This window comes from Xenopus tropicalis, chromosome 8 (assembly GCF_000004195.4).
Source record: "Xenopus tropicalis strain Nigerian chromosome 8, UCB_Xtro_10.0, whole genome shotgun sequence".
Classification (NCBI taxonomy): domain Eukaryota; kingdom Metazoa; phylum Chordata; class Amphibia; order Anura; family Pipidae; genus Xenopus; species Xenopus tropicalis.
The window spans coordinates 68,664,054-68,683,042 of record NC_030684.2 but is presented as its reverse complement, the minus strand read 5'-3'; the positions used below and the strand labels follow the sequence as shown (position 1 = coordinate 68,683,042).

At 37.4% G+C, this 18,989-nt stretch overlaps 1 protein-coding gene across 2 annotated transcripts in view; it reads right to left on the bottom strand.

Annotated features, from left to right (window-relative positions):
- Nucleotides 1–1,524: 1,524 nt before the first annotated feature.
- Nucleotides 1,525–18,989, bottom strand: part of ints6l (integrator complex subunit 6 like) — a 30,269-nt gene continuing 12,804 nt past the window's right edge. Inside the window, 17 exon segments of one of the 2 annotated variants that reach the window (NM_001016198.2) lie at nt 1,664–1,834; nt 2,124–2,480; nt 2,967–3,060; nt 4,282–4,659; nt 5,952–6,189; nt 6,966–7,108; nt 7,259–7,382; nt 7,672–7,887; nt 9,115–9,225; nt 10,312–10,406; nt 11,622–11,754; nt 14,225–14,377; nt 14,854–15,017; nt 16,857–16,985; nt 17,235–17,418; nt 17,963–18,052; nt 18,388–18,537. In NM_001016198.2, coding sequence (NP_001016198.1) covers nt 2,381–2,480; nt 2,967–3,060; nt 4,282–4,659; nt 5,952–6,189; nt 6,966–7,108; nt 7,259–7,382; nt 7,672–7,887; nt 9,115–9,225; nt 10,312–10,406; nt 11,622–11,754; nt 14,225–14,377; nt 14,854–15,017; nt 16,857–16,985; nt 17,235–17,418; nt 17,963–18,052; nt 18,388–18,537 — 2,502 coding nt within the window. In that variant the 3' untranslated portion in view covers nt 1,664–1,834; nt 2,124–2,380. 2 annotated transcript variants of the gene reach the window in all.

Genomic DNA, 18,989 nt, shown 5'->3' with positions numbered 1-18,989 from the left:
GCTCGAAGGAGGTGATTTGATATATGGAGGAGAATTAGGCCCTCCCTATGTGTACAGGTCTGCTAGGCCTTGCAGGGGACTTAACTCCTTGCTGAACAAGACCAGGTCCCTAACTAGAATTCTTCTGTTTTATGCCAAAAAAGTTTATCATTATAAACTGGATGGGAACAACTACACCCTCAGTTGTACATTGGGTCAATTTAATAAATAAATCCCTCTCCTCTATCAGACTCATATATGAAGCCCAGGGTTACCCAACCAAATTTGATAAGATATGGTCCCCTTGGCCAGACATACACCCTACAAGTGACGACTCATACTCCACATACCTCTACTGTATCTCTAATTGTAAACTGGACAAATACTTAGGGGCATCAATGTATTGATATAATAGTTTACTATTTGGTACTATATGCCACAAATGTAATGCACCAACTCCTTGTTTTCTTTTTTTCACTGTATTCTGTTTTTACCTTTGTGTTGTAATTAAAATTTAAAATAAAACCTTTAATAAACTTTAAAACATACCTGCGCCAAAGAACTCTGCATCTACAACAGATCTGGTGCATGTTGATACTGATGGAAAGTTTTATAAAGTATAGGCAAGCACAGCATCCATTTGAGCCATGTCTGCACATTTTTAACTGCAATTAATCAAGCACCCAGATATCAACCAAAATATGTATTGTACAGTGCTGCTGAATTTGTTGGCACTTGATAAATACTTGTTTATAATAGAGACTTGAGCACAAGAAAAAAGGGAAAAAAAGCACACCAAAGAAATTGCTGGTGTAAAAAAATACCAACCTGTTTATTGTTGACCAAACGTTTCAAGAGTTACATGCTCTCTTCATCAGTGGAAAAAGTACACACAGCTCTTGAAACATTTGGCCTGTATGTGCACTCTGCAATAAACAGGTTGGAGGTATTTTTTTACACCAGCTATTTCTTTTGTGTGCTTTTTCCCCCCCTTTTTATTGTGCTCATTACTATAGGCACCTGGCCAGGTGCATCAGGAGGATCTGCACCAGTGGATAACGGACTGAGTTTACAAGGAACCGTGAGTGTATGGACTTACTTTGTTTGCTATAATAGAGACTTAGCATCCTGCCTGTTATTCCCACAGGACTCAGTTCATGATATGCAGAAGTGATAAGTCTAATGCAAATGAATTTACAGTGTAATGTTGAAAATGGTTCACTAGTCTTGTGCATGGCTTCTTTTGTTAAACCAACAATGCTTTTAGTTGCTTTAAGCTTACTACTAGGTACTGTATATTTACCCCTTAACTGCCATAGAATGTAGAATTTGCAGCGCTGGCTGTCAAGGACCTGATTGCCACCCACCATATATTCTACATTTCTGTATTTCATTCCCCCTGGAAGGGAAAATGAATTGCCTAGCAACGTGTGGTGCCTGTGGTAGAGAGTAATAAAATAAAATATCTGCCTGTTTCTATTTACACAAAAGTAAAATATGTACATATATGACATCAGTCCTCAAGAAGCTCAAGAATGTGCACCATTTAAAAATTAATAAAAAATGTTTATTATATATATATATATTTATGTATGTATATATATCTGTACACATTTCAGAACCACTTTATACAAGATAAAATATCACAAATTACTGGTCTAATAACAATACTGTTTTCAAAATATTTTTTTTTCTCTGTATGAACATTAAAAGTACATATTATAAAAAAAAAATCTTTTCCTTTTCTAGTGCTTCCAAAGCACAGCGAGTGCAATGCCACCTGACGAGTCTCCGTCCTGCTCACAGGATGAAAGAAGTCGGGGACCTGGGGGTCTCAGGTGCACTTTCTTAAAGTCTGCAGACAAAACAGAAGAGAGTCTGAGGTAGATTGTTTAGTGGCCTACAGTGAGGGATACAGTCAAAGGGCTGTCTTCAACTGTCCTGAATACAGAATGGCTATTCTGAGAAGGTCAAAGGGACAAGCTACCTCATGCACTCACAAATGCACCATGCGCGGCTGGCACCTCAGCCCAGCAGATGGTGCACTCTGCCCTGTCCCAAAAGATTGAGTTTGTCTCTCGCTCCCTCAAATTCTCTCTACAGCATAGGCATGATCTGTACTGAGAAATGAGTAAGCTCATCACCTGTAGGAGGGCCACCAAGGGTTTTTTTTCTCCAGCCTGGTCAGCGGGCGGCACCCTCCACACAGAAAAAGCCTCACAGTTCATAGCAAGTCCTGAAGCTTAGAGCTCAACTTCTTAATCTGTTTACTCTGCCTCTTGCCCTCTGTCTCTGGCCAGAAAGTGTCCCGAGGTGCAAGGTGTTGAAGGAGGTCACCGTGTCATCTTCCTTCTGCGACAGCAAACTCATCCCTGGGCCTCATTATCATCCAGGTACAGTGTTATCTGCTGTTGATATGATTTAAGCTGTTTGGCAAACCACTGTAATCCACATTGGATAAAACTCTTTCTAGGTGCTGAATTAAGACTCGTTTTTTAAACCTGTAGAGCAAAATGAAAACATATTAGAAAAGGTCAATAAGTTTAAAAAAAAAAAAAGACCCAAATACACTTCTTTTCCCACTTCGGAATATTTATTTGCAGCTGACTACACATAAAGGAGTTTGGTTATCCAAGTAAAATTGTGGGTGTACTAGATTCTTCTTGTAACCTGACATAACTTAGAAACTGTCTAAAATAAAAGGAAAAGCAAGTGTCCACAAGTGATCTTTGAAACATCTGCCAAAGTCAACTAACTTCACTCATGGATGTACAGGATGAGAATAATAAATGTCAATCTACCTAAAGTATTCTCCTGTACTGGGCATAATAAAGAAAGTGTTTTGAGATTAGAGTGCCTAATAAAATAACACCAGTAAATGAGTATATACAAAAGCTAAAAAAAACAAGAATCCATTTTTAATTAGAAGTGTATAGAAACATTTAGAAAAATGTATAACAACAACAAAGCTTCATCCATTTACCAACCTTGCGGCTTCTTTGATAGTAAATTCAATAAAGGTTTTCTGTACTTCAGGTGATCCTTGCACTTCCTCAAGGAGAGTGAATATTTTTTCGTAATCTGAAAAAGAGTGCTTTTGTTGTTAAAGGGATTGTGTCATGATTTTATATTTAAAATTACACTGTTTACATAGCTTATAACTCACTCTACTATTTAAAATGTTATTCTTGAACCAACAAATGTATTTTGTTTAGTTATAATATTGGTGTGTAGGCAGCCCCAGTGCATTACGCTTTCAGAGTCTGAGCTTTCAGAAGGAGCCAGAGCTACACAGTAGAACTGCTGTCAGGTAACCTATTGTTTCTCCTACTCCCATGTAACTGGAGGAGTCCCAAGGCAGACTTGGATTTCTTACTATTGAGCAGTAAAGTGTGAGTGAAGTTTATCTGAGCACAAGTCACAGGGCTGTAGCACCATGAGAAATTAAGAACATGGCTAGCCCCATATGAAACTTAAAATGAAATATAAAAAAATGTTTGTTTGTTTTTTTAAATCAAATTTCAATGCAGGATTCTGCTGGAGAAGCTCTAATAACTGATATGTTTTGAAAAAAACTTGTATTCCCATGAGAGTATTCCTTTAAATGTAACATCTTAATATCAATTTGCAAAGCTGTGTAGAAAGAAACTTTAGAAATTATCATAATGCAGACCACCACACTGAAGGGCACAAGGCAGACCATCATACTGGAGGGACAAGGCAGACCACCACACTGGAATGCACAAGGCAGACCCATCATAATGGAGGGCACAAGGCAGACCACCACACTGGAGGGCACAAGGCAGACCATCATAATGGAGGGCACAAGGCAGACCACCATACTTAAGGGTACAAGACAAGCCACCATTCTTGAGGGCACAAGGCAGGCCACCATACCTCAGCAGTGCATTACCAATACAGGTATGGGTAAAGCAGTGACAGGGAAAGGAGTTTGGATTTTGACCACGGCCTTTCACACCTAGGCATGGCACAGATAAAACACCCCATGTGCCACAGGCCTTCTTACCCTATTAGCATTCATAAAGGTAACTACCACAAGTCAATGGCTTTCTGCACCACCAATAATAGTCCCTGCCCATTAAAACTAATCCCATAATTTGTAAAAAAAAAAAAAAAAAAAAAAAAATTATATGTTATCAGTAAGTTGTTGATATTTCATTTTGCTTGTTTCTAGTACAGTTGTTATGCAATCTCAGGCCAGCAGGTAAGTCATGGGTTAGCAATGTTTCCAGGATTACAGAAGCTGAATAAGCACACATGTCTTCTTTGGTTTGTACTTACTTCTTCCTGGTTTACGAACTTCTTTCATGACTTTAATTTTAATGTCTGCATTAGACCCTTCAATCATACTGTGCACTCTCTTTAGTGTGTTTGGCACACAGCTTCCAGAAGTGCATTCCTGAACATCTCCAGACTCTTCAGCAGGCATATAGTTGTCTGATGGCCCTTTCACGTTATTAACTGGCTTCTGCTCCAAACCATCATCACTAAAGCAATTTAGTTCATCAGTTACAGTATGAAAGTCATTAGAGACAACAACCTCGTCATCTAGAGCAGAAGAAACAATTAGTGGAGGCAATCCGTCCATCTGTTTCTCCAGGGGCTGACCATTATCCAACCTTTCTCCGTTCCCTTCTGCAGTTAGCACATTATTAGTGTCTACAAATTAAAAAAAAATGTTGTTACTTTGGTGTAATACACTTTGACAAACAAAGACAGAAAGTGTCAAACCTGTATATTTGTTACTGTTTAATATAAACTACAAAAAAAAGATAAAAGACACAAGTACATTGCTGTGCATTCTGTTGGCACAAACTTTGCATCACCACCAGCCACTTAAATTCTGTGCCTCCTTTTGTCACAGCAGCAAGCTACAGAGAGTGACTTAAAGGAAAACTGGCACAGGCTTTCAAAGTTGTGCATGGGGTCACCAACCTGGATCTTTTGTTAGGAGTGTCAGAAACACTCACATGCTCAGTGTGCTCTGTGCAGCTGTCGAGGCATCATTGCAAGTTATCAAGCAAAAAAAATTAGGTATCTGTCAGATGCTACAGAGCTGATTATTCTGATGCAACTGTGCTGGTTTCTGAACTGCCACGTAATAGAAATATGAAATAGATGCTAATCAGCCCTGGATTGTTACTTATATATTCTCTGTATACATTATATTGTGAGTTGGTCCCTAAGCTCAGGTACGTGACAGCAGCACAGAGCATGTGCAGTGAATCAGCAGAAAAGAAGATGGGACAGATCTTCACTGCTAAAGGGCAGAAGGTATTGGTTAGAGATTATTGGTTGCCTAGGGCTGGTACAGAAGCCCAAAAACAAGGTGCAGAATTTCTAGCCTATTGAATCAGCCCTTTGTATTGTAAGTGTATTTGTGAACATAACACAAAACTGGTCACTGTGCTTTTTTTTTTTTTACATATTTCATTTTTGATGTTGGAAAGTTCTTGAGCTGTCAAGTCTCCCAATTTCTCCTGCTTTACAAACCAAAGGCATGGTAGCACATTTAGATCAACAGCAGCTTCAGAACAACAAGTTGACCTTGTACCTGAGAGAACACTTGGTTTAGAGAAGATAAATGTGCAAAAAATTAAAAGCTACTTAACTGCACTAACATTGCATTGCATTAACCCTTCTAGATTCAAGTAAAAATATCCCTTCCTTCTGGCCTTTCTGTAGCCACCAAAGTCTACAGATGAAAAACACATTTTTGCATACTTACCTTATTCATGTTAACAATTTAAATTTTTTTTTTCAATACATCTTCACATGGGGCAAGGAGATTGTCCCTTTTTTCCTTTACAACAAAATAATTTTCTTTCACAACTATGAAAATCCCTAGACACACTATAAAAACAGCAACCCCCCAAGCTCTATCAAATCCATTTAATTAAGACTACAGTTTACACATATTTAGGCTGCAAATTCACAATTTTTCATCTCACCTTTATGCACAGGAATCGGCTTGATTAGGTTATGTGTAATGGAGCCTCCAGGCGAAGTAGGGGGCCCCTTCCCTCCAACATGGTTGGTGATAATAGGTGGTGTCTGGGGCCTACGAAGTAACAGCGGAGACATGCTCCTCCTTCTCTTTAGAGAAGCTGGAGTGTTCAACTCTCCTGGCCGCTTGATTTTATTCTGAGGCCCAGCAACAAACTCATCTGCTTCATCAATCATCATACCCTACAAGAACAAGAAAGAAAAAAAAAATTAAATCTACTATGACAACTCTTTAATTTTAAAGTTATTTTTTTTTAACTTTTTGTTAGAAAAAAGGCAAAGGGTCTACACCCCAGTTAATCATTAGCTCAATAAATATATTAATGTCCTTTTATTAAGTTATGTCTATGCTTTTTGTTATTTCTTACACTAACAAGAAAATTAAACTGAAAAACTTTGCTTTTTTTAGATTACAAGAACCAGAATACCATGTGAGGGTGCATTTCTATCTTTTCCCCTCAATTGCATAATTGAAAATGAAACAACTTACACTTTCCAACTCCCTGTTCTGCAAAGTCACTGTTTGTGGGAAAGAGGCTTATACAATAAATTACCAGTCCACAAATAAGCCCTCTGTACAGTTTGCTGCTCCTTTTGACTGCAGCTTAGGGAAGAGGGGTTGGTTTATACAGAGCTCATTACCTCCCTTTTGAACAAATTACCCTGTTTAAAGGGGATGAGGGGGTAGTGGAAAAAAATTGCAACACGAGTCCTGTTCATAATACTCATTTGTTGCTAATGTGTATTTATTGCCCATTTAATAGATTGGAGTACTACCAAACTATGAGTGGTATGAACATGGGATCAAAGATCACAATCTCCTACTAGGAAGAGAGACAAGTATACTAGAAAAGGTTAGGGGCTTACTGGTATCCAAAGTGAGTTGTGAATAAACAATAGACTTTTTTGGGAGGAAAGTTGTTTTTCCCCACATTAAGATGAATTAGGACATTTTGTACCTTCTTATCCTGTTTAAAAGGGTTTCCAAAGGTATGCAGTCTTTTTGGTTGATCTGGATCAATCTCTCGAAGGGGAGAGGGCATAGATTTAAGATATTCTTGGTAGTTGCCCATCTGAGCTACAGGAACACTGTGAAGACAATCTTAAAAAAAAAAATAAAGAAAAAAAACAAAATGTGATATTATCAAATCAATCTGTTAAATTACTGGGGCAAGCATCTAAAGCTTGTGACAAATGCAATTTGTTATTATTCAGGATTATAAGATTCAATGAAATTACAAATGCTATTTACCTTCATCTTGTCCAACAATAAGCTTATGGGTTTTCAGTAAATTGGTCCTCATCCTAGTCAGCTGATCTAATAAATTTCGGCGTGGAATGTCATAAGCATTTCGGTAGGTCTGGGGCTTCAGATCCTAACAATGTACAAAAGATAATGTATGATATATTTATCTTGTCTGCTTCTGTTGAATCAACATTGTATTTTTTTTTCTAAAAATGGAAACTGCAAAGCATTAAGACTCAAACATAACAGGATACGTTGCAAAAGTCACAGGCCTAAAAGGCAAAAGATCATCTACTATCATACCAAACATCACATATAATTAATCATTCTGCATAAGGTGTCCTTGACAGTTTCCGTAAAACAAAACTCTATTTTCAATTTGGCACATGTTCTAGATTCAATTAAAGCATGTAACATACCTTATTTAAAAGCCCAACTTGAAAGCCTGGGAATTCTTTAACATTAATTTCAGAAACTCGGATAGATGACTCATTGCAAAACCCTTGTAGCAACTGTTTAAAATCTCTGTTATGAACCAAGGACAGCCTGGTGGAGTTATTCTTTACTTTAATTCCGGTCTCCTGTGGGGCTTTCTTCCCTACAGATGCAATTATTCTCTCAGATTCAATTTTTGTCTGGAAAAAAACATGACATTTTACAGGTTTAAGTTAAGATTAAAATTGATTTATGGCTGTGAAATTTGAAAGCTGCATTTGAAAAGCAGTAGTCCAAAATGCCTTGTTAAAGTTATTTAAACCATTGTTTATAACTGTGTCCATAACTCCTTCTTTTATTTGATTTAAGGTTATGTGTGTAAAATAAGGCATGTGAATACATTCTGATGTAAAATGAATTACATTTTAAATGTGAAGAAAGCAAAGGTCTTCCAAGTCTTACTTTAAATGTATTCTGATATAATGGGCCTTCAACATTAACAAAAAGACCCATTATACATAATACATATACATAAAGACCCATTATATATTATTTTGCCTTTGTATTTGTCTAATAACAATATGATTGTGTTTTTCAGTGATAACTGCAGGTGTGGTGTAAACTATGCTACTTCCTACAGAAAGGAAGGAGGCCCTGTGAAACTAAATCCTTGCTTATGCGGTCAGTGTTTTTGGTCTGTCTGGCCACTTATTTATTACTTCCCACAGCCTTTCTGATACAAACCCCCTTCACAGGAAACCAGGAGGTGGCATGGTGTGATTATAATTGTGGGGCATGGACATTTAAAACATTGCCTGTCAGCCAAAATATTGCCATTACCTTTTTCCAGAGCAGTAAGAACAACCAAATTTTCTCATAGCCAATGTTAGGCAACCCGAGTAAATTTAATCACTACGCCTTTGACACAGATGGTGCTCCTTTTAAGAAAAGGATGCACTCACTCATGGGGAAAAAAAGAATGCATCATCATGCGTCCATCTTACATACCATTCTCAGGTGTGACTCTTCAGATTTAGACTTCAGCATGCACTGTATGAAAATCATTCTCTACGGTACACTTGCAAGTCTACGTCTGGGACATCTGGGAAAGGTAAGTTAAATGTTGGCATGGTGGTGCACTACTTATTTTCCCTAGGTGGTGCATTTTTTTTCATAAAGTAATCAATGTCCTTGGGGAAAAATATAGTAATCTGATTTACTGATTTAATATTGGCACCCCATAGTGATTCGGGGTTTCCTTGCCCTTTATAAAGGGAAATAATAAAAGACAAACCATTCTTATACCTTGATTATATGCTTGTTATAAACATGAGTGAACAACCTTCACTTAAAAATCAGGTATATTTTTGTCCAACCAAGCAATTAATCATGTTTTCGAGTACAGAAAAACAAAAAACAAAAATTACCTGCTGGCTGAGCTTTTTAAGATATGAAATAACACTATAACTAAGACCACAGTCCAAATTCTCAGATATCAAATTTGGTGCTCCCATCATTCGTAGTGCTTTCTTCAGTGGCTAAAGAAACAAAAATATTTAAATATCAAATAATGAAAATTACTCTTTCTTATAACCCTTTTTTCCTATTAGTTTGCTAATTGTAGCAGTAAGTAGTTCAATCCTAGCCAGGGCACTACCTGCAAGGAGTTTGTATGTTCTCTTGGTGCTCTGTTTCCTCTGGGTACTTCAGTTTCCTCAGACACTTCAAAAACATACAGGCAGGTTAACTGGCTTCTGACTAAATTGACCATAGTGTGTGTGTGAATGTGACAGGGACCTTAGATTGTAAGCTCCTCTGGGGCAGAGACTGATGTGAATGATACGATTTATGCCCTATAAAGTGCTGCGGAAATGTGTAGTACCATATAAATGACTGGAAATAAATGAAGAAAATTGCTGTTTCTGAGATATTTGCATTTTGTGCCAAGGCTGCTGTTAGCTGTCTAAAACTAGTAATACACACCCCTTTTTTTTTTTTTTTTTTTAATAATCACTTTATATAACCAGTTTTATATATAAGTTGCTAACATCATCAGTAACATACATATTTAATTCAACATGGCAAAGACAGGTGGAGAGAAATAAAGTTAATATTACATGGCAAACCATAATGAAATAAGGCTGATCTGCAAGAAAGTTTTAATGGCTGGGGGTTTGCTATTCTTTTGATGAAGCTTGATTTTTTTGTATAGGGCAGTATTTTGGTGCTGAAGTTCTGTTTACACCCCTTTTAACAACTGTGAATTGTTTTTTCCATCTAGTGCTAGAATTTTCTAATGCTAGCATGGGCTAACAATCAGGCATGCATGATTTAGAGTGTGTCTAGGCATAACTGGCAAACACAGCAACACTGGCAAAGAAAGTACATACTACACTTCGCAAGGATACAGAGAAAGGAGTCCTAAAATGTGTTCTTTTGAACTTAGGTGATTTTAACAAAATATCAAGCACCTTCCTGTCCTTTCCTAGTGGTAGGGAAAAACAAAAAGAACATAACTATCATGTTTGCTATATCAAAACCTCAGCTCTAACTTGGATTTCTGGTATCTCTGAAGTAAATGAAAACTGTTAATTGTTCAAAGCAACAAATTCAAAAGCACATACCATTAAAAAGTAAGGGGGCATAGTCTTTAAGTAATTGTCGAAGGTCTGACGCCATTTCAGAGTTGGCTTTAGTTTGTGTACCTTGAACAAATCATCTGCAAGAAATAAAAAGTCCACATTGTTTAAAGAGGGATATGAGCACCACACTCAAGCCAATCAAGTTAAAATAGGGCTATATGGTACAGGTTACATAGCACATAATAGTTAGGGCTGTGGCAGATGGGAAGATTAGTCGCCCGTGACAAATTTCTGCGATTTCGGGGAAATCGCGGCACCGCATATGCCATCCCACCGGCGATTTACATTCTCACCGGGGAGATGGCATTTCGGGGAGATTAGTCGCCCGCGACAAGGGAGATGTGTCGCAGGCAACTAATCTCCCCATGTGCCACAGCCCTTAAGGCATTTGGCACATGTTAGAAGAGAGAAATTAATTGGCAGTGCCAGCTTATTATATAACTAAGATCCTTACTGGAGTGGAATGAGCACAAGCCACCGCAGTACTTTGCTGCAAACAACTGTGTAATCACCATGAATTGTTTAGGGCCATAAACAGTTTTTTGCAGCAACGTACTGCAGTGGCTTGTGCTCACCATCTAATCTCCCAAAATGCATTCCCATGGCAATAATGTCAATCGCCATTGAGAAAACAGTTGTCAAAAGCTTTCTTGCAAGGCAACTTTTGCTGACTTTGGAAAAACTAGGGGGTTGAGATTGGAGATAAATATCTCTGGTGATGTTGCCCATAGCAACCAATCAGCAATAAGATTTGAAAAGTCACCTACAAGTTAGAAATCAAAGCAAAGACCTAATTGGTTGCTTCAGGCAACATCACTGGTGATATTTATACATACCCCTAAGTGCCACATATGTTTTGCTGCTGGCGATTTACATTATTGCCATGGTAAAGCATTCTGCGGAGATTAGTCTCCCGCAGTAGTAAAGATTTATCACAGGCGACTAATCTACCTGTGTGCCAGTACAATAAATCTGAGACAAACAAATAAACAAGTAAACATTGCAAATTCATAGATGAAGTAACCCTTAATCCAGAGTTAATTAAAATAATGCATTGCATTGCTATAATTAAATAGAACACACTGAGCATAATAACAAATCCAGTACATCCAATATACAGTGGAAGAAGCACACACCAAAGCAGTTGCTGCTGCAAACACGACTGATTTATTAGCACAACATGTTTCAAGTCACAAAAGAACCCTTTCTCACACTTGAGGGAAAAAAGTGAGTTGAGAAAATCTTATCACAAGTGTTGAACAAGTGTTAAGATCAGAAGATGTCTGACTTACCAAGTAAAGGAAGCAATACTGGGTAGTTGTAGGGCATGACGAAGAGATTTACACAGGTTAAAGTGGTGCTTGCTTTTAAATACCCAAAAGGCTGACCAATCTCACTGTATTTTCCACTACTGTTCACAAATACCTAGGACAAAGCCATATTTCAATGTTATCATTAAGACTGCATGTGTATGTAAGACTATTTTAAGACAAACCAATGTGCATACATATTATAGACCCAACCTGCACTGAAAGCATTATATAGTGCATGATGCTCCTATTTGAAAAACCAACTTGTAACATCTATAAATATTTATGTAACACCTGTCATTTGCAGAATTAATAAGTATAAACTGGTGAAGTACAATGTTTTCTTTTGCACTAAAACCTATGATTTCTAATTATAATAGAGGCATGGGATCTCTTATCTGGCAACCTGTTATCCAGAAAGCTCTGGATTAACAGACCATTATAAGCAAATAATTATTTTTTCATTCTTAATTAATTTACAAAAGCTGATGCATCAGCGTTGGTGAATTGTTCCCAAGTTGTTGAACATACTGTACTGTGAGGGTCACAACGAAGTTAGAATTCTGGGAAAAAATTGTTCATACATTGCACCTATATTCTGCCCTTTAAAGGAGAAGGAAAAGCTAAGTCACTTGGGGGTGCCAAAATGTTAGGCACCCCCAAGTGACTTGAATCGCTTACCCCGTACCCCAGGCTGGTGCCCCTGTACGGAGAGAACAGCACCAGCCTGGGGTACCTGCAGCGCATGTGCAGTAGAGTGAATAGTGGAACTTTAACAGAGAAGTCAGCTTTGTCACTCTACTGCGCATGCGCCTGACTCACAGTCAAGGCTGAACGGAGCAGGAAGGAGGAAGCGCATCGCCCCAGGTGCCCCGGGCTGGTGCTGTTTTCTCCTAATAGGGGCATGAGGTAAGCGATTCAAGTCACTTGGGGGTGATTAACATTTTAGCCTTTCCTTCCCCTTTAAACAAACACTACTTGGGTAAATGATCCCTATAAATTTTTACTCAAAATAGTTTCTTTCAAAACCTTATTGTCTTGTTATGTTACAGTTTTAACTGTTTTTGTAAATCAATCTCCAACAAGGAACATGCAACCTAATAAAATATCAAAACATTTCCAGATACACCTGTTTTTACTACATTCTCTTCAGATTTTATAGTACAGGTATAGGACCCGTTATCCAGAATGCTTGGGACCAAGGCTGTTCCAGATAAGGGGTCTTTCTGTAATTTGGATCTCTATAACTTAAGTCTATTAAGAAATCAATAAAACATTAATTAAACCCAATAGGATTGTTTTGCATCCAATAAGGATTATTTATATCTTAGTTGGGATCAATTACAAGGTACTGTTTTATTATTGCAGAGAAATCAGTTTTAAAAATCTAAACTATTTGATAATAATGGAGTCTATGGGACACAGGCTTTCCGTAATTCGGAGTTTTCTGGATAACGGGTTTCTGGATAAGGGATCCCATACCTGTACCATAAATTTTAATTCAAAGGCTGAAAAATCTGAACATTTTGAGCACATAAATCTACTTCTATTTGGTTGTTTAAAGGGGATGTTCACCTTCAGACAATAGTCCAAATTTGAGCCCCTGTTAGAAAAAACATTTTTTTTGTAAATTATCTTTATTGTTTTGAATGATTAGTTTTGAAGCTACAGACTATATAGGCTTTGGATCAGCACTGCTAAAACTCTCTCTGCACTGCTCTTTGGAAGGGACCAACAAACACCAGCATTCTGCCCTAACCTTCCTTACTCCTTAATTTGCATTTTATTGATCTGACTGGCTGAATCTTGCCAGCCAATGGTATCAAAGATAAGCAAATTAAGAGAAAGTGAAGGCATGTGCAGAACTAGTTCATTGTGAACTAGTCCTGGTCTGGGAAATCCCCTATACAGTGAGCAGAGAGCAGATCTGTGAGAGTTTTAGCAGTGCTGATCAACAGCTTATATGGTCTACAGCTTTAAAACTAAACAATTAAAAATAATGTTTATTTTTCTGACGGGGGCTCTTTTAATTCAAACTATTGCCTGAAGGTGAACAGATCTATGTTATGAGAATGTGTCACTGCTTTGGGTGGGAGGGTGGTTTATGCAATGTTTAGTTAGAGTTGATTATTTTCACATTCTGTTTTTATTTGTTATGTTACATATTGCACATGCAGACCTTTTAAAATTGACAGGGACAAATACATAATACATATGAAAAGTGTACAAAGTCTCAAACATGCAATTCAAGGGTACACTATGTTAGAAACACCTTCTGGGGAACAACAAAGAAACTAGACTGATTATCAGGGAATACAATATTAACAATGTCATCTGCTAGAGACCACAGCTAAGCATCAAAGAGGTAAAAGATAACTGGATGGTAATGCTTAGTGAAGCAGCCATCTCTGCAAACCTTTCAGAAACGTTAACACCATTACAAGTGCTTGTCTGTTAGATGCATCCTGCCCTCATCTAGCACCTAACTAGTGCATGCTCATTTCAGCAAACCACCAAAATTAACTATAACAGACATTATGCTTAGTAAGAAAATATTAGTTTTAAATAGAATGCACAAAACTCACCTGCCAGCAGGTATGAGGAGATTTCCTTTCTAGAATGAACTGTGTTAGTGGGGATGGTTCAAGTTCATACTTATCAAAAGGAAGCTTGTCAATAACCATGGGTTCACAGTCCAAACATGAAAATCTCACCACTGGGTGAGCTGTACGAGGTGGCTGCAAAGAAAAAGAGATGGGTGTAAAATGGAAACTATACCCCTACACCTTTGTATTAGTATGTGTCATTGGATAATCCTAGATAAAAATTGCCATTTTAAGTAAGGATGCATCTAACCTTTCAATTGAGGATTCGGCCACATGCGGAATCCTTCTCACTAGATCCACCTAAATCTCGAACCCTCCCCTCCTCAAAATTGCAGACGTACAGAAATCACAGATGCATGAGCGAATCAAGTGTGTGAAGTGTGTGGCAAATTTTTCACATTGTTAAGGGTATGGGTTTGGTTTGGCCAGGCTCTTAGAGAAGGCTTTTTACCCACAAAATTTAAATATAATTGCCATAAGGGCTTAGTACACATGCACAAACTTCCAGTTTACGTACACAGCATGGTAAAGCAGTCGTTTTTTTTGGTTTATATATACAAATTTTATTAGCCAAAAGCACAAATAAAGACGCAAATTACTTCACTTACTAATGTTGGAGAGTTCTGATCAGGCCAGAAAGACTCAGGAATTGGCCAATGTCCAACAGGAACACCAGTTTTTGGATTTGGTCGCACATATATAAGCTTATGGCAGGTATGCCATGCTTGCGGAGCAAACGAATGAGTAGGTCTGAGGGAATCAGCAAGCCCATCTAGAGTGTTAGAGGAAAAAAAAAGTCTTGAGAGAGAAGCTTTACCAACTGCAATAGTTAACTTTTGCTCTAAAATCAACTGAGCTGCCATTGCAATAGAGATATACAAATATATCTTATAATTGGATATACACATTCAGATTTTAGTCTTCTTCTGATGAACATTTGATATTGATCGTACGTTTAAATATAACAATCTAAAACCAGCAAACATTCAGATTGAAATTTGTAGGATAAAACGCTAAAAATAACAAAGTGGAGGATGTTCAGAACATAAAATAATTGGCAGACAACAAATTGTAGAGATGGGAAAACCCGGAAATGCATTGTAGGTCACCTACAATGACCTACATGCACAGATTTCGTCTTTATACAACCAAAATTCGGACAATAATTCAAAGCTCACACAGTCCAAAAATTGCACAAAACTATACTTTGTACGATTATACATGCGTGTATGTCCAGCTTTATTAAAGCCTGCGGTGCTGAGTGTGAATAATTCTGCTTACAATCAATGCATTCAAACAATTGCAAGATAGAAGAGATCAAAGTCACCAGTATGAGTCTATACAGAAGTAAAATACAGGTATCGGACCCCTTATCTGGAAACCCATTATCCAGAAAGCTCCGAATTACGGAATGCCCGTCTCCCATAGACTCCATTTTAATCAAATAATTCAGAATTTTAAAACTGATTTCCTTTTTCTATGTAGAAATAAAACAGAACCTTGTAATTGATTCCAACTAAGATATAATTAATCCTTATTGGATGCAAAACAATCCTATTGGGTTTAATTAATGTTTTATTGATTTTTTAGTAGACTTAAGGTATTGAGATCCAAATTACGGAAAGACCTCTTATCCGGAATACCCTTGGTCCCGAGCATTCTGGATAATGGGTCCTATACCTGTACTGACAAAATAAATTCTATTTAACGGAATGTGAGTCCTAAATAGGTTCATTTTGTACTTGCCCTGAATGCAATTCTAAACACATGTACAGATGTGATGTCTGACATTCTTAAATGACATTCTGTATTTTCACACAGTGTTTGCTCTAAAATGAGGTAAGTGAGCATCTTCGTGATCATGACAACACATCTAAGCATATATATTACATTTAAAGGGTATCTTTAGTGCATTGCACATGGATACAATTTAGGCAATTTTGCAGTTAATCCCTTTTCTTTTCCGATTTAGCTTTCAAACCTTTAGTTTAAAATGCAAACTGGTTGTTACTGTCAGTAAGCCTAGTAATGAAAGGAGAGTGATCACAAATTTTATTATCACACTGATGACTTCTATTTATTCAAGCTTCCTTCTAGTAATAGGCCATTCTGACATCCAATTCTCATTGCATGGTTGCTAGTGTTAACTGCTATCTGGTAGCTAAATTGACTAAATCTACTTTCTGTGTTTGCGGAAAGAATATTCAAATATATTACTTTTTGTTTTAAAGAAAAGATATAAACTGAAAGGGGGCTATTAAAACAAGTTTTTTCCTTCCACTTTTATTTTCCTTTCAAACAAAATAAATAATATAAATAACATTACTGTTATTTACCAAAGAATACATATTTGCTTAAGCTTGAAAATATACTGTAAAAATTATCTGAAAAACCTTTGATTAAAAAAAAAAATAAGACAGGCAACAATTTACTAGGCCAAAACAGCAGTCAAATTCTATGTTTCTGTTTTTACATAACCTTTCTACGAGTACAAAAAACCCCAATAAAGTTACATGTACTTCTGTTAAGAATTACTCTAGGATAGCACATAATCAGAATTAATAAATGTTAAATGCAACAGAAGCAGGATGGAATAATACTGTACAATTACCTTCACTGTTGGGAGTAGGATCAGGCCCAGTCTTCTCAAAGTTGATGACAACTCCACTTTGAACCTTTTGAACCAGGGACTCCAAGCACTGGTTCAACATTCTTTGTGTCCTGACACAGTAGGAACGACCTAAAAGACAACATAGGCCTTGAACTGAGAAGCTAAGTAAAACCACCTGACATGCCAGGCAGGACACATTTAAGTTTAGTCACAAACTTTTTTGTGATGAGATTTAACTTTTCAAGGGTTATCCCTACCTTTGGCCGGTATAAAATTATTTGTTAACATTTATGGCATATTAAACATTATGTAAATCTGGGCCATAGACATGACGACAACTACAAATATATAGGCTTTAGTGTGTATATTGTCACACACCTCCTGTTACTTCGCACATCTGAGAGATAGCAGAGTCATCTGAGGGCACACCGCCCACCTGTTCTGGCTCCACAGATGATGCCCCTGGAAGGCGAAGCACAAGTGCAAACAGTCGCTGATCCCAACGGAATGGTTCTTTAGTAAGTTCACTTCCCGGTAAAGGGGAATTTAGAGGAAGATGAAGCTAAGGATATATAAAAAAAACTATTCATTCCAAATTTTACAGCACTGTGTATCCTAATAGCTCTACATTGTTATGTATAAACAAAAAGACAAAACAAGAATTCTTTAAACTTGCCAAGCATCTAGGGAAGGCATATAAAATGTTTGCTAATCTCAGATCTTCTGTCCCCTTATATTTAAGACGTCTGTCTCAAAAACAGACTTGGAGCTGTTCATCCTAGTAATCAAAGGTGGAGCTTTGATTACAAAATTCAGAAGAATGCAAACACATTAAAAATACTGTCTTGACAGCATATACAGTGACTATCACCCTATAAGGCCACATATCTATAGAAAAATAAGAGAACTTGGGACTAATTTATGACCATGGATGTCTGCTAAATTTCACCAGGGCAGTCACCTATACCAAAACACAGCAAAAACAGTAAGTTCTTTAATTTCATTTTCTAACTTGTAACTGACAAATAAAAGCTAATTGTTGATTAGTTGTTATGGGTAACTGTACTACTGTAACTGAGATTCCTTGTCTACAAAACCGTACTCACCTCCTCCTGAACACTTGCAGTTGATGTTAACTTGTTACCATCAGTAATCGTAATTAAAATGGAAGGCTCCAAAAAGAACGGATTTCTTCCCTAAACGAGGATTGGAATATAATCAGATCAAAATAATGCATGATTAAACTCACCAAAATGGAATACATTACAACATATCTACAGTGTGCAGGTTATGCCTGTTATGCAAGCTTTAATATATAACAAAGCAAGATTTTACAGGAAAAAAACATGCTAAGCATTTTGGAGAAAAAAACAATGTAGCAGCAGGAAAAAGGCACCCCTTAGGGAGAAATTATCACAAAGTAAGCAGAGTTTCAAAATGAATGAAAACACCCTTTCGCTAACCTGGTAACAAATATGGCTTTGAAAGGAGTGCTAATCTGTTTCTCACCAAATTAAATTGCATTTCGTACCTGTCCATAATTGTCGATTCCAGATACCAATCTATTCAAATTGAGCAAATCGAAAGATGACCTCAGTGCCTGGCCAAGAGTTGTGAGACCAGATGCTTGAAGGTTCTTCAGTTCATTCATAAACGTTGCATGGTTTTCCTTCCAGCCCGCCTTAAAATTAATCCAAATAAATGAATTTTAGTGTTCCAAAAAGAAGATGAAACATTTTCAAATTACACCATAAGCCATATAACAGTATCACCACGGTTTACTGGCATAATTGTCTAATAAATGTGAATAGCTGAATGATTAATACGGGCAAGTGCCACACGGGGCTAATCCACTTCTGTGCCTGCACCCAGAGGCAGTCCTTTTTGCCTTTATACGCAGGTCTAGTATCAGCCCCATGTGCCAAAAGCCTTAAGGCAAGTGCACACAAAGTGTATCCAATGCTTCTCTCCACCTGCAGAGAGAAGTGGAGATCGGCCTAAAAAACCTAAAAGCAGGCATTTTCAGGTCGATCTCTTAATGCAGATACATGAAGCCATGGGAAGAGTTGGATGTGCTTTGTGTGGCATTGCTCTTAAGGTGGCCATACACGTGGCGATCTGACGATGTTTCGT